Source organism: Trichomonas vaginalis, chromosome II (genome assembly GCF_026262505.1).
Source record: "Trichomonas vaginalis G3 chromosome II, whole genome shotgun sequence".
Lineage (NCBI taxonomy): Eukaryota > Parabasalia > Trichomonadida > Trichomonadidae > Trichomonas > Trichomonas vaginalis.
In genome coordinates, this window is record NC_067204.1 from 13,878,654 (window position 1) to 13,893,841 (window position 15,188).

Here is a 15,188-nt window from a genome sequence, read left to right on the forward strand (position 1 = left end):
TCACGTCGAAAAAATAACCCAAAAGTGGGAATTTTAACTTGTAGCAGAGGAATTTTTGAATACAAATGAGCAAACTTTTGAAATAGAATTTGCTCTATATCAGATGAGCTCCACACTGGTGAAATTTGGGGTGATTTTACCAACGATATCTCAAAAATTAGATTCTTATTAACTTCAATTTGCCGAGTTAACCAAAATGTTTTATGTGTATTAAGAGGATATTGGATAAGCATGCAATATCTACGCTTATTATACAAACTTGAGTTTTGATGATTATCTTGAAATTAAGAATTTAGGTTTGGAATTTTCATGTATCATCACGGCTGTATGCATATAAACAGATGTAGAGTAGTATGGCTATCAAAAATAACCCAGTTTTATTGAAAAATACGGGTGCTACAAGTTAAATTTATGCTACGGAGTTATTTTTCCGACGTTAGAAGTTTAATTCAAATTTTCAATAGTTTATATATTTTCTCAAACCGTCTTAGATTTTCTTACTTTTTGGGGATTTTCTCTCAAAATATACAAAAATAGTAATATCAATACATGTGTCTAATATACTTTAAAACCATCGTGACAAAATTCAAAAACGAAGAGATCTTCTCTCCAAATTTTTTTCAAAATCAAAAAAATGAGATAAAAAAATACGTTTGGAAATTCATTTTTAGCATTTTAGGAATTTTCTCACTTTTCTTCCAAATTGACATCCTTACTGTTGGACATTTATATAATGTTTACTTGGGGAAATAACAAGAATTTTGAACCACTTTGATAATGAAAACACGATTAAATTTCACACAATTTTATTGAATGCATAACTTTTCATATTCAAATCTCTTAAAAGCTTTAATTCATTTTAATTGGTCACTTAATTTAAGGGTTTCGTTTTGCGAAAAAAACGTACAATACGCAATTTCGCTAAAAAACATTTAGCTAGCAATTTCGACCTTTGACTCCACTCAAGACGTCACTTTTTTAATTTTGCGGTATCATATTTTTGGAAAATCTTTATGAATATTATATAAAAAGTCTCTTTAATATCTATATTTCATATTTTTATCGATTTTTAAAGTTTTTGCGAAAAGTATTCAATTATTTTTGCTATTTGGTCGGGTAAATGTCAGATTTGCGACATTTTCTGATATGATATTCAGATTCTACGTTGATAATAATGCTTATAGAACCCTCTTGCTATTGTGTCAAAATTGCGAAACCGATAGCAAAAATATCTCGCAATATCAAAATTGAGATATTGAGTGAATTATGCATTATAGAGATTAAAAATCTGATTTGTGAAAACATCTCATCAGTTTCTAGCTAATTCAAAAATCTTTACTATCTTATTCGATTAAAATGAAAAGGGAATAGTTTCATTATGCTTTAAATGACAGCCTTATAATATAATCATAGTTTTCGCTCAATATGCAGCATTTTTTTTTCGAAATCTATGGTCAATGTCCTAAATACTGATTGCTTTGCATTCATATCTCTTACATTTTCTATACCCACATCACTATTCATTGCTATTCCTATCTTTTTCATTTTTGTTTGTTTCTCATAATTTCTCAAAAAACATGATAACTTGATATTTGTAAATATCATACTTTATAACGTAAATAAGAACTTGACCTATTAAGAAAAGCAGTAATGAAAAGAAAATCTGAAATTCATAAAAATTACAAGTTTCTGATGACAATTAGCTTAATTAAACCAGGTACAAGATTATATAATTGTATTTTCTATCCAATTATCCATATAATATCTTATCCAGAAAAAAAAACTTGAGTAGTATATGTGAAAGGGTTTAGTGACTTTTTTTGTTACATCTATATATAGACGATGCATTAAAATATAATTTATAAACACATTAAAAAAAATTAACATTAATTTTAAAATAATTTATTTTTTTATCTTTTATAAAAGAAGCTATATATAGATGATGTCAGATATTCCGCGATTAATTAAACATTGTTTAAATCCTGAATGGGTTAAACTTCAATTTAAAAATGAAGATTGTGAATTATTAAATGAATATGAAAGCCAAAATAAGCTAATGAGGTATAAATATAATGATAAAGAATATTTAATTTCATGGAATCAATGGAGTCATAATCAAAGACCTCATAAACGGGAAGAAGAAATTGAAAATAATGAAATGGAAATCATTGATGACATTAAAGAGGATGGAATTCCTAAATTTTGTAGAAAAACCTTTAGAACTAAGTTAGGAGCATATAAACGTAGAGTATTAAATCCTGAATACATAAAACATTTATTTAAAAAGGAAGACTGTGAATTATTAAACGTTAATGAATATGAAAATGCTAAATCAAAATTGAAATATAAATATATTGGAAGTGATGAAAGGTGTAAAGATAAAGATAAAGTTTATTCAGTTTCATATAATAACTGGCACACGTTAGGGATAAGAAAACATTTAGGAGATTATGGGAAATGTTCTGAATTCTTTAAATCTAGTATGTACGAGAGAGTAAAAGAAATTAGAAATAATTATTTCATGAATGAAAATAAACTTTAAAAATTCATGTCTTACATTTTTGAATAATTTATTTTTTTATTTAATGATAAATGAGTGGATCAAGATTCGTAACCGTCAATCAATTAATGGATGTTCTTTCACCAATTCTTGAAAATGTTAAACAAGTAGATGTTTATTTCGATGATTATGTAGAAAGTATATATTATAAAGGTAAGTTTAATATTAAACCTATTGCTTTTGCATTTGGTACATGTCATCTTTGACTGAACGAATGAGACGTAACTGTTTGTTATACTGTATGTACTCGTATTCTTCATTAATGCTTCATGAATGCCTTCCTCATTAATGTTTTTAGGTTCTTCAATAATTATTTATTTTTGAAGAACTGAAGGTGTCACTATGTCACTATGTGTCACTCGGTTATTTAACTTCTCTGAAAAATGATGACAACATGACATTTTGACAACAACACAGGAGGAAGGCAAAAATAAATTCCAATCATACTTTATAAAGCATCATTTACAGGTATTTCATCGTCAGTAAATGAATCCTCATTAATGTTTTTAGGTTCTTCAATAATTATTTATTTTTGAAGAACTGAAGGTGTCACTATGTCACTATGTGTCACTCGGTTATTTAACTTCTCTGAAAAATGATGACAACATGACATTTTGACAACAACACAGGAGGAAGGCAAAAATAAATTCCAATCATACTTTATAAAGCATCATTTACAGGTATTTCATCGTCAGTAAATGAATCCTCATTAATGTTTTTAGGTTCTTCAATAATTATTTATTTTTGAAGAACTGAAGGTGTCACTATGTCACTATGTGTCACTCGGTTATTTAACTTCTCTGAAAAATGATGACAACATGACATTTTGACAACAACACAGGAGGAAGGCAAAAATAAATTCCAATCATACTTTATAAAGCATCATTTACAGGTATTTCATCGTCAGTAAATGAATCCTCATTAATGTTTGGTTCAACCTGTTTATATAATCCTTTCATTTCTTCTTTCAAAACATAACACCATGTCTGTTTACCATCTATTCTTCTCTGTTTCTTATCACATTTATCCTTAATACTCATTTGGAAATTCTTGTCTTTCATGTCTGATGGTTTGCAGAATAGAGCATTTTTACACGTCATACCTACACACAATTCATCATAATGTGTATTTATCCATACATCTAAAGGATTTGTTGATAATTCAATTAAATCTTGTTTGGCTTCAGTCATCGAATGATTCGTACATTAAATGATGAAAGGTCATATTGCATAAAATACGTCAGTAAATTATCATAAAATTCCTTAGTGCATGAATTCATCAAATTCTTGAAGTAATCAAATTGACCCTTAAATTTACCATTAACTCTTAAAACTACATATCTTCTATCTCCAACTTCAATTTTGACAGGGTAGACGTTATTAGTTACGAAAATGAAGTTTGCAACGTTCTGAGCAGTTCTTCTGGGTTGATTCTTTTCATTAATTCTAATCTCATTATCCGTTATAATTGATTTCAAAGCGTTGAAGTTTGCGAGTCTGTCTTCACCTACATTCTTGAGTTCATTAAGTACAAGAAACATTTTATTTTCAACAACTGAGTTGAAATTACCCGTTCGCTCACTTATTTCAGTAATGTTTTTACATGAATAACCAGCGAGGAGTTCAGAAATAATGTCTGTAAATCTGTTTTTACCTGTTCCCTGAAGTCCTTTCAAAATAATTGCTGTTTCATTCTTGATTCCAGGATGTTGAATCATTGATGCAATCCAGCCGAGAAGGTATTTATACACTTCATCGTTATTATCACATATGGCTTCTTTAATGAAATTCATAAACATCTCAATTTTTGAGTAATCAGGCTTTTTGAGAATGTTGTATTTATAACGCTGAAACGTTGAGAAAACATCTGGGGAATCAGATTTAAAGCAAACACCCTTAACGGTTAATGAAGACAATTGATTTAGTAGTACATCCCATGCTGTTATTGTTTTACCTTCTTCTTTAAATAATTTAATCATTTTGAGTGACTCTTTCATGTTTGATTGAAGAACGAATGATATTTGATTCATTTTATCGTGGATATTATAGTCCTTTTGAATGAAGTATTTGTTTCCACAATCTACAAAACGGATTACACGTGATAAATCCTCAATTACTTCAGAACTGTTTTTATACTGTTGATTTTCAGCCTTGCGTCTAATATCTGTTATCAAAAACGAGTCATCAAGTTTTATATCAAATGTTATTTTTGGCTTACGTAATAAAGGCAAAACATATTCATCATAATATTCCTTTTGATATAGTTTTAGAATCTTCACCAAAACAAATGGAGAAGTCATTAAATGTGCATATCTACTACGTGCATTTTCAAAATTACTTTTTGCATTTTCAGTTAAATTGCAGAAGTTATAAACGTTATCGTATGCTTCATTAATTAAATGATTAGGTAACGAATTAATTGCTTGAAACAGTGTGAATAATGTAACTTCTTTTTCTAAATTCATGTTTCCACCGTCATTATGTACTTCAAAATCACAGATGCCATCAACTATGCTCTGGGCAAGTTTATCGTCAATGTTTACATCTTTGTTTTCATTCATGATAGTCTTTATTTCTTCATTCTTCTGTTCAACTCTTACCTTAATATTCAAATCATTTAATATATCATTCACTGTTCTAGTTAATGTTGAATCATAACTTCCACGAATGAATGAGTATGTATTGATTGGTTCTGTTGCATTCTTGCGAACTCTTGAATCAGCCATAACCACTAAAGAACGTTTTGAATCATCCATAGAAGTCATGATATCAATATCATAATCATTGCAGGAATAACATTTAATCATTCTGTTCGAAACTGCATAGAAGAAATTAGTGTTGCAATAAATGTGAAGACCTCCTGATGCAGTTTTAACGATAACATCTTTATCCGAAAGTTTTGATAAAATGTCTTTTCTAACTGTTTCTTTAAGTTCATCATTGTATGATTTATTGATATCAACATCTATAATCGTTAAATTTGATATTTTATTTACTAATAAAGCCATACCAGTTTTCCTTCCTCTTCCTCCATCGTGTTTGAGGTAGTTATGTAAATCAATCTTGTTTTCACCAATTCTTTCGTTGAGGGTTTTAGTTTCTGCCATAACTAATTCCTCAGCTAATGAATCAATAACTTGTTCATCAGAAATGATAAAGTTGCTGTTGTTGTTTGTTGCTGTCATTTATATAGGAATAAAAAAATAAAAATAATTTTAAAACTAACTTTATTTTTGGACTGCATCATATTTCCTACACTGTTGTCAAAATGTCATGTTGTCATCATTTTTCAGAGAATTTAAATAACCGAGTGACACATAGTGACATAGTGACACCTTCAGTTCTTCAAAAATAATTCATTTTTGAATGACCTGAAAACATTAACGTAAACATTAACGTAAACATCATATTTCCTACACTGTTGTCAAAATGTCATGTTGTCATCATTTTTCAGAGAATTTAAATAACCGAGTGACACATAGTGACATAGTGACACCTTCAGTTCTTCAAAAATAATTCATTTTTGAATGACCTGAAAACATTAACGTAAACATTAACGTAACCATTAACGTAACCATTAACGTAACCATTAACGTAACCATTAACGTAACCATTAACGTAACCATTAACGTAACCATTTATTTCTGCAGTTCATCCATTACTTCATTACCTAATTAATTACAGACATAAAATATATTTAGTTCATTCATTGAACTCTATACCATGCGTAAACTGTCATAAATGGCGGCATGTAATCTTTACTTTGTCCCGTTGTTTGTGTATATCCTGAAACGCGATGTGTATGGTTTCCTCCTCCCTCAGTGTTACTCCAGTAACAATCTATAGCAAACTTAACGTTGTCTTTAACATCATATCCTTTACCTTTTATCATTGCTGACCAATCCCAATATCTATGCTTATGCCAACCCGCTTGAGATGTACTTAAATCTATGTAGTGACTATGTGCAGGTAAATTTTCACCTGAAATCGTTTTACTTCCTCCTGTTTCCTTTGAAGAGTTTGCACAATACAAAAACCTGTCAACTATTTGTTCCCACGTACCGAAACCCAGAACTGTTGCTGGATTTGTTGAGTTCATTGACGTATAAATAGAGCCTATAGGATATAATGTTTGAAGTATTTCTGTCTTTAATGTTTGAAGCTCTTTTTTGTCTGCTTTCTTGTCATATAAATCTTGAGCAGTGAATTTAATATTATGTTCATCCTTCATGACATAAACATCTTTACATCTAATGTTTCTCATCGTCGTTATGTCGTCATCCGATGTTAAACCTTGTGGAAAGTTAGGAGGTTTACAATATAATACATCCCCACCAGTTTCTTCAACCGTTCCTTCAATACTTTCTATAGCAACAGTTGTAAAACTTGTATGTGTATGGTTCTTATCTGCTTTCTCCTCTAACTCATTGTTAACATAAGTTTTATCTGCTTTAAGGTCTAAACATTCTGAAACCCATCCTGTATCAGCTTTAGTTTTAAGAATCTTCGATGTCCGTTCATGATACCATTCAACCCTTTCTATAATTTCATTATCTTTTTCATTAACATATTCCTTATCTGCCTTCTTCATTAATGCACTAGCCACAAGTCCCTTATCTGCCTTCTTCATTAACTCACTATCCACGTATTCCTTATCTGCTTTCTTCATTATGTCATTTAGGAAACCTTTTATGAATTCCTCATTTAAATTAAATCTTCCAATCTTCAAAACTTTAGGAAATGCATTTAATGCGTAATATCTTTGTTCTTCTGGTGGAATTGATGTTATATCATCCGTTATTCCTTTAATTTTTGAATTCATAAATAAAATTTCTTTTATATTTGATATCACTGCACCACCTTTGCAAACGAATTCGAAATGGTCATTTTTCAATACTATCTCCAAATCTCCATATTTCAACATTTGCGTTTGTTCTGCCGTCTTTGAATTATATGCATATATGGCGTATGTAATGGTCTGTGCCTTAAGTTGCTGTGGTTGCTGTTGTTTAATCATTTATTATGATTTAAAAATAAATATTTAATCCGTTATCTCATCACCTATTTTTTCTATTTGAAATTGCCATAATATTTCATTCATAAATTCTAAATCACAATCAAATAGGTCAGTTATTCTAAATTTAATATTTGATAAATCTTTTGAATGAAGAATAAATGAATTCCCGGATAATTGAAACGGATATGATAAAGAAAATATGTTTAAGTTGATGGATAAAATGTTTTGTATTGATGGGTAAGAGTTAGGGTCTAATGTTTGATGTGAAAATCTCATTGGGGTATTAACTTTATCACATTTGATTAAAATGAAATTGGAACCAGTGTCAGAATACAAAACATCCCCAACATCTTTTTCAAAATTTAATATCCCCAACAATGAACGAAGATGAGGAGTACAAAATTTAATTTTCAGCGGAAATTTAATAAGGTTATTTATTTCATCAAGTTCAAAAGTTTATCAGGTTTTGATTTAAAATTTTCTTCATACCATACGATAAATGATTCATTTAAATAACTTAAAATCGTGTTAATATCCCATTTCGCTATCACATTATTTATATACATATCATACGTTTTTTCATGGTCATCTTTAATAAATGATATATAATCTGAAGGGTCTAAAAGAATGGGATTAAATTTACCACTCACAGAAACGAGAGTAACATTATAAATTCCGCTAACTGTTAAATTTAATTCACAGCTATTATTCGAAATAATATTGATAATTGACATTTTTTATTACGATTAAAAATATGGTAAAGCGTTATTTTCCAGTGATAAAAAAATAGAATAAGATTACCTCAAGAATTCATAAATTCAACGAATAAGAAATTCATTCATGTTATAAATTTTAGTGTTTTCAGAAAATATGAGTCAATGTCATATTCATCATCGGGTTATATTTCACTTCATTCAAATTTAGTTCAATCAAACCATATAATGACCATTTCATCAGATTTTCAGATGGTATTAAAAAGTAATTGATAGATTAAAATATGAACAGATTGACAATATCGAATTTTTTGGAATTTTGGTTTAAATATCCTGATGGAAAAAAGATTGAAGTTAAAGATAAAGCTGATACTATAACAAAAACAATTACAATGACCGATCCAGATAGTGGGGAACAAAAAGAAATAAAACAAACGATAGAAACTGGTGAAAGGTCAATTATTATTGATTATGATTCAAAGGATTATTATTCAATAATGTTAATGCTTGAATATTAAATGGCCTTAACAAAGAATTTTCAAGTGATATTTTATATTCATCAACTATTTTATTATAAATATCATTATATGTTAAATGAAGTTCAGTTGTTGTTCCGTTCTTTGATATCTTAATTGTGCTAATATCCTTTATAGGATTTATTTTTGCAACTGTTCCGCAGCATGAAACCTCATCATCTATGAAAAATTGAATCTTAACGTCTGAATCTTGAACATCACAAAGAATGGCGATAATGTGAATTAATGATTCATAAGGTAAAATAATTAAACCGGATTGATCAATTAAATTTATTATTGAATCATAATTATTAATTATTATATCACGGTAAATTTTCATTAATTTCAGAATTAATGTCTATTTTATATGGCGCATTGCGACTGTAATCGTAGATTCCTGGGTTCTCGATGTTTGATGAAAGAGGTGGGGGTATGTGGATATGTGGGGATTTCAACGGGTTCTTTACCGGGTTCAGATAAAATGATTGGGTCTTCATTCTCCTCATTCTTTGGTAAGTCACGAGTTAATAAATTTGGTTGAGTTGCTGAATTTGTTAATTCAGGACTAACATTAACTTTAACATTTTGAATAATTCGTGATTTATCATCATTTACGTTATAACCAACCGTAATCTCTGCTTTTGCGTTAGTGTTCTTTTGACTTGTGAAACGTCTTCTCATTTATAATTGAATAAAAAAAGAAAAATATATTTAAAGTTTTATTTAGTTGTTACGGTAATATCCCAAGGTTCATCATTGTTTGCTTATACTTTCTTTGTAACTGCACCAATTATGTTATTGATAATGCTTTTGAGTTTCTTCCAGTCTTATTTTCATCATTTACAATATCTTTAATCATTTCATTACATGCATTCTTAAAACCATCTGATTTTTCCAATTTACGTCTATCACTTTCTTTAATTAAATCAAAGTTATAACCTTGTTGAGAATAAAGTGGTTTCTTTATCAATTCCTTGAACGCTTCTGAAAGTGAAGATGAAGAAATTCTTGCCACTTGAATTGGTTTAAATTCTGCTTTCATTGCTTCTTTCTGTTCATTGAACACTGGATCGAATAAAGCAACTTTAAAGAATTTCTTAGCTGGAATTTCAGGTCTCAAATTTGCATATTGACCATCAAACTGATTAACATATCGTGGTAATCCATCGTCCCTCTTCAATAGCGTTTAATTCTTCATTGAAATAAGAATATGGATTATGACGGTATGAATTAATTGGACCATTTTCACCTTCTCCAATGTATTGTTTAATAGCTTTTCCATTTTCATCAAATTGCATAGGATAACATTCATTATATGCTTTACGTTTTAGGATAATCAGATACAGTTTAATTTATACCCATTATGACTTTAATATTACCTGACCATCAGTAACGAAAACTTCATTTATACCATCAGGTTTTCCATTTGGACCTGTAATGTCTGCTTCGTGTGCTTCCCAAATTTGGACCATTGACGTTTGGCATATGCTTGAGTCTGGTAATGTTAAAACGTTTCTCATTTGTTTAACATCCTTTTGAAGACCGGCAACAATGTGGACTAATTCTTTCATTCCGTCTGGAACTTTCATAGTTCTATTATATGCACCCTTTTTGTTTGTCCCTTGTTTTAATGGAACCTGTAGAAGATTTGCTATTTCTGTCATGTTTAATTATAAATAAAAAATAAAATAATTATAAAAAGTTAATCAAATTTAACACTTCCTTTATTTAAATCAACTATTATTTTTCCATGTTCACCTAATTGCTGATATTGTGTGTAAAGTTCATTAATGCTCATTGGTAAATTCACTTGATAAAGCATAACGTTCAACTGTTGACGACTAAAACCACTGAAAATGAAAAGTGTTGATAGATTTGATTTAATGTTTGTGCTTAATGCTTTGAAGTATTGAACAGCCATGAAGAATGAACACTGAATGTGTCGACATTGAGTTAATAACTGATTAAAATATGATTTCTCATTTGTTATTAGTTTTGATTTCACTGCATCATCTAGAAAAATGAGTGAATGCAAAAATTCTCTATCAAAATTTGAAATAGAAAGTGTTTTCAAATAATTCATCCGTTGTTTATCAATAATTTTATCCTCTAATCCTTGCTTCTTGATTGTATTATATAATTCTTTATACATTAAAAAGTTTTTTAAATAATCTTCTGCTTCTTCTTGTGATAAATAAATAATTGGAATTTTGATTAAATGCTTTAAAGATTCAAATGTATCATCTGAAGAGTGAACCTGAACGGTTGATATAAATTAACACATGTGAATGGGGGAAGTGTTAGCAATAATGATAATTTGTTGTTTAATATCGTTAATGTTTTACCTTTATTTTGTTTACCAATTGCTGCAGTGATTGAATTTAAGTAACATTCAGAATATGGAATTTTCATTAATTTTTCCTTAGATAGAGCATTTCTATTATCACTCAATGCTTCATTAATCATATCATCTACGTATGTATTATATACTCCCGCTAATTCTTCATAAGGGGTGAATGAATTTAAATCCATTTAATCAAAAATAAATTTATAATTTTATACATTTCTATTCATCAATATTTCATCATATGAACTTCTATACTGTGTGGTGTACCTGTTGGATGATATTTCAAACCTTCATCCGGTGTCCATGTCCAATATGTAGTCCTAGTAAACCAAACCTGAGGAGGATTTGTCACCTTTGAACAGTAAGTGTCATTTTCACCCTGAATGATTGGATAAGCTTTCACTTGTACTGTAACTTGTGAGTTGAAAGTTTCTAATCCATCAAAGAATATACCCGCTCCATCACGTTGAACTGGAATAGTGCATAAGAATGAAGTTTGGTCTTTCCATGTTCTAGCTAATGGCGTGCCATTATCATCATTCAGTGGTCTAGTTAATGAGTCCTCGTATTCTTCTGTGCATTCATTCACTCCATCTAAATCAGAAGCTTGAAGCATACGTGTAAAGAATATGTCACCCACTGTGGTCATCGCTTGATCGGGGAAGTTTCTGGAATCTATAGTGACCTGAAGACCTCGAAGCATTGGATTTTCTAAAACTGTTCTTTGCATTGCATTCTTCGGAAATGCTAACACAACATCTGTAACATTATGAAGAGCGTATGAGAAATCTGAGCTGATACCTTCAGGAGTGATGCAACCTCCATTTAGTGAACGAACGTCAATATGTTGAGCTGGAATCATGAATGGATCTTCCTTACTGAATAAACGTGGTATTGCTTTAACTGATTCTTCAATTAAACCGTATCCTGGTGTAATGCATTTATCCTCTAAAACTTCCATCTTTGTGCATGAAATAATAACGTCATCAACTGTTGCGTCAGCAGATGTAGCGGCTAAGCTTGTAATTAATTTGGCAGGAAGTCCGATTTGTTGGAATTTGCGATCATATTTATAAACATGATTCATAATCTTTTCATAATTTTCATCAGTTATCTTTTCATAAACGTAATTTTGTAAATCAGCAACTCTTAACGGGTCAACCTGACAAAATACTAAAGTATCCCTGAAAACATAATATTTAAGAATGATTTCACCAAATGATTTAGGATAATCATCGAACGCCTGAAATGCTAACAAATCATTTACCGGAATAATCATATCAAAAGTGATATCAACTTCTTCATTTGCTTTCTTGAAAACTTCTGAAGGGTCAATATATTTACCACATACTGAGTTATCATATTTTTGAACATTATTATATAACGAATGAACAAACTTTTTAACTTTCCTTTCTGATTTTGGTTTATATGTTGCAAATGCGAAAGATTCACGGGCACAATCCATTGAAGATAACCGGCATCACCTCTTTCAGTTTCTACTTCTAATTGTTTAAAGCTTTGATTTGATGATTTGTAACCAACGAATAAACGCATGCATTTAAAAGCGGCATCACATGTGAAAGCTTTATTTGAAACTAGAGTTGCTTTAACTTTGCGTTTAATATATGTGTCACCTAATTGGTTCACATCATGAGCCGGATTTGTAATTCTTAAATGAGTTTGTTTATCATCAAAATATGGAGCATCAGAGTCATAGCATGAACTTTCAAGTTCTCTATAATATCTTCTTCCATCATTCTTTGCGAATATTTCATTTATCTTTTCGAATGAATGAAACACATTTCCATTAATCGGTTTGGTGTTTGGCACTAAATAGTTAGTCGTCATTTATTAATAAATAAAAAATCAAAATTAAAAGATGAAAATGAATTTTTAATTTTAATGAAATAATCAACTATGGCTGCAGGATTCTTTAAGAAACTGTGGGATAAAGTAAAAAGAGGAGCGCATAAAGTTTGGGAAACAATGAAGAAAGGAGCAAATTGGATATTTAAGAATAAAGAAGCAATTAGTGACGTTGCTGAATCAATAACGCCAAAAGCTGCCCCAATAAGAGAAATTTTAAATAAAGGAGAAAAAGTTTATCAAAGACTACAACCGATACTAAGATAAAAATAATATTTATTTATTTTTCCACTATTACCTCCTATTTTATTAAGTATTCCTTCAGCAATTCCACCAATTGCGTTACCTGCTTGTGCTCCCATCGCCGGATTACCTGCTTTGTACCTAATACTCCACCTATGATAGTTCCTGCCGTTTTCGCTACTGGTGCCAAAAAGTTTGCAACAGGTTTAATAACCTTTTTATAAACCCAACCTGCAGCTTTCTTAATTCCATCCCATAATTTTTTAAAGAATCCTGCCGCCATTTCTGATTTAATATTAATTAAAAAATATATTTCATCACTTATATTCTAATTTTTATTTAATGATAAATGAAACCGATTTTAAAAATAAATGAAACAGAGGAGGAAGAAATAAATGAAAGTGAAAATGTTCAACAAAAAATAAACGTTGTTAAACCAATTACTGAAATAAAAATTTTTTCATCTGTTGAAGAATTTAATGACTATTATGCTAATAATAAAAAATTATTTGAAGAATTGACAACATGTAAATTGAATAAAATGTTTAAAGTTGATGGATTCAAAATTTCAAAAATAAAAGGAGTGGTTAGTTTGAAATCTATTCCTCAATCAAGAATCACCTCATTAATGAAAATAGATGATTTAACAAAAAGAATAGAAATTATTGAAGAGAATGAATCAAATAATTGATTTCATAAATCATGACTCGTTGAGCCCGGGTCCTTAAAGCCCATCACTGAGTTCAAGGTTATATTCATCAAATATTTCATTATTAAATGCAACTTCTGCTAGTTTATTTATTTTTTCAATACGATCATTTGAAAGTCTATCGTTTAATTTTTTCTGAAGTTTTTCATTTTCTAGTTCTGAAACTTTATTTGGATGATATTTAAACCCGTTAAATTCTTTTTCCTCAGTTTTGATCATTAATTTACAAAGAACTTTTGTGGTTGGAATTCGTTTAAACCATTTATCATTAATATTTGTTATAAATTCAATATCGGAATTAATTCCCAAATTTTTGCATTTTCAATTAATTTATTATCAAATGCAAAAGCAATAGGTTTAATATTAAACTTACCTTTATAATATAACTTTCTACATAATCATCGAAATAAACATCTACTTGTTTAACATTTTCAAGAATTGGTGAAAGACATCCATTAATTGATTGACGGTTACGAATCTTGATCCACTCATTTATCATTAAATAAAAAAATAAATTATTCAAAAATGTAAGACATGAATTTTTAAAGTTTATTTTTTCATTCATGAAAATAATTATTTCTAATTTCTTTTACTCTCTCGTACATACTAGATTTAAAGAATTCAGAACATTTACCATAATCTCCTAAATGTTTTCTTATCCCTAACGTGTGCCAGTTATTATATGAAACTGAATAAACTTTATCTTTATCTTTACACCTTTCATCACTTCCAATATATTTATATTTCAATTTTGATTTAGCATTTTCATATTCATTAACGTTTAATAATTCACAGTCTTCCTTTTTAAATAAATGTTTTATGTATTCAGGATTTAATACTCTACGTTTATATGCTCCTAACTTAGTTCTAAAGGTTTTTCTACAAAATTTAGGAATTCCATCCTCTTTAATGTCATCAATGATTTCCATTTCATTATTTTCAATTTCTTCTTCCGTTTATGAGGTCTTTGATTATGACTCCATTGATTCCATGAAATTAAATATTCTTTATCATTATATTTATACCTCATTAGCTTATTTTGGCTTTCATATTCATTTAATAATTCACAATCTTCATTTTTAAATTGAAGTTTAACCCATTCAGGATTTAAACAATGTTTAATTAATCGCGGAATATCTGACATCATCTATATATAGCTTCTTTTATAAAAGATAAAAAAATAAATTATTTTAAAATTAATGTTAATTTTTTTTAATGT

At 29.1% G+C, this 15,188-nt stretch overlaps 1 protein-coding gene and 1 pseudogene across 2 annotated transcripts, besides 1 other annotated feature; both read right to left on the reverse strand.

Moving 5' to 3' along the window:
* The first annotated feature begins 2,740 nt into the window (after positions 1-2,740).
* Positions 2,741-11,935: a mobile genetic element.
* TVAGG3_0541310 lies at positions 3,433-5,744 on the reverse strand (annotated as a pseudogene). Its single transcript has one exon. A coding segment is annotated over exon 1 (2,312 nt).
* Positions 6,266-7,576, reverse strand: TVAGG3_0541320 (phage tail repeat-like family; the record flags this gene model as incomplete). Its single annotated transcript, XM_001326036.1, has 1 exon — positions 6,266-7,576. One exon carries the CDS (start codon positions 7,574-7,576, stop codon positions 6,266-6,268), a length of 1,311 nt encoding a protein of 436 aa, XP_001326071.1.
* Positions 11,936-15,188: the final 3,253 nt, after the last annotated feature.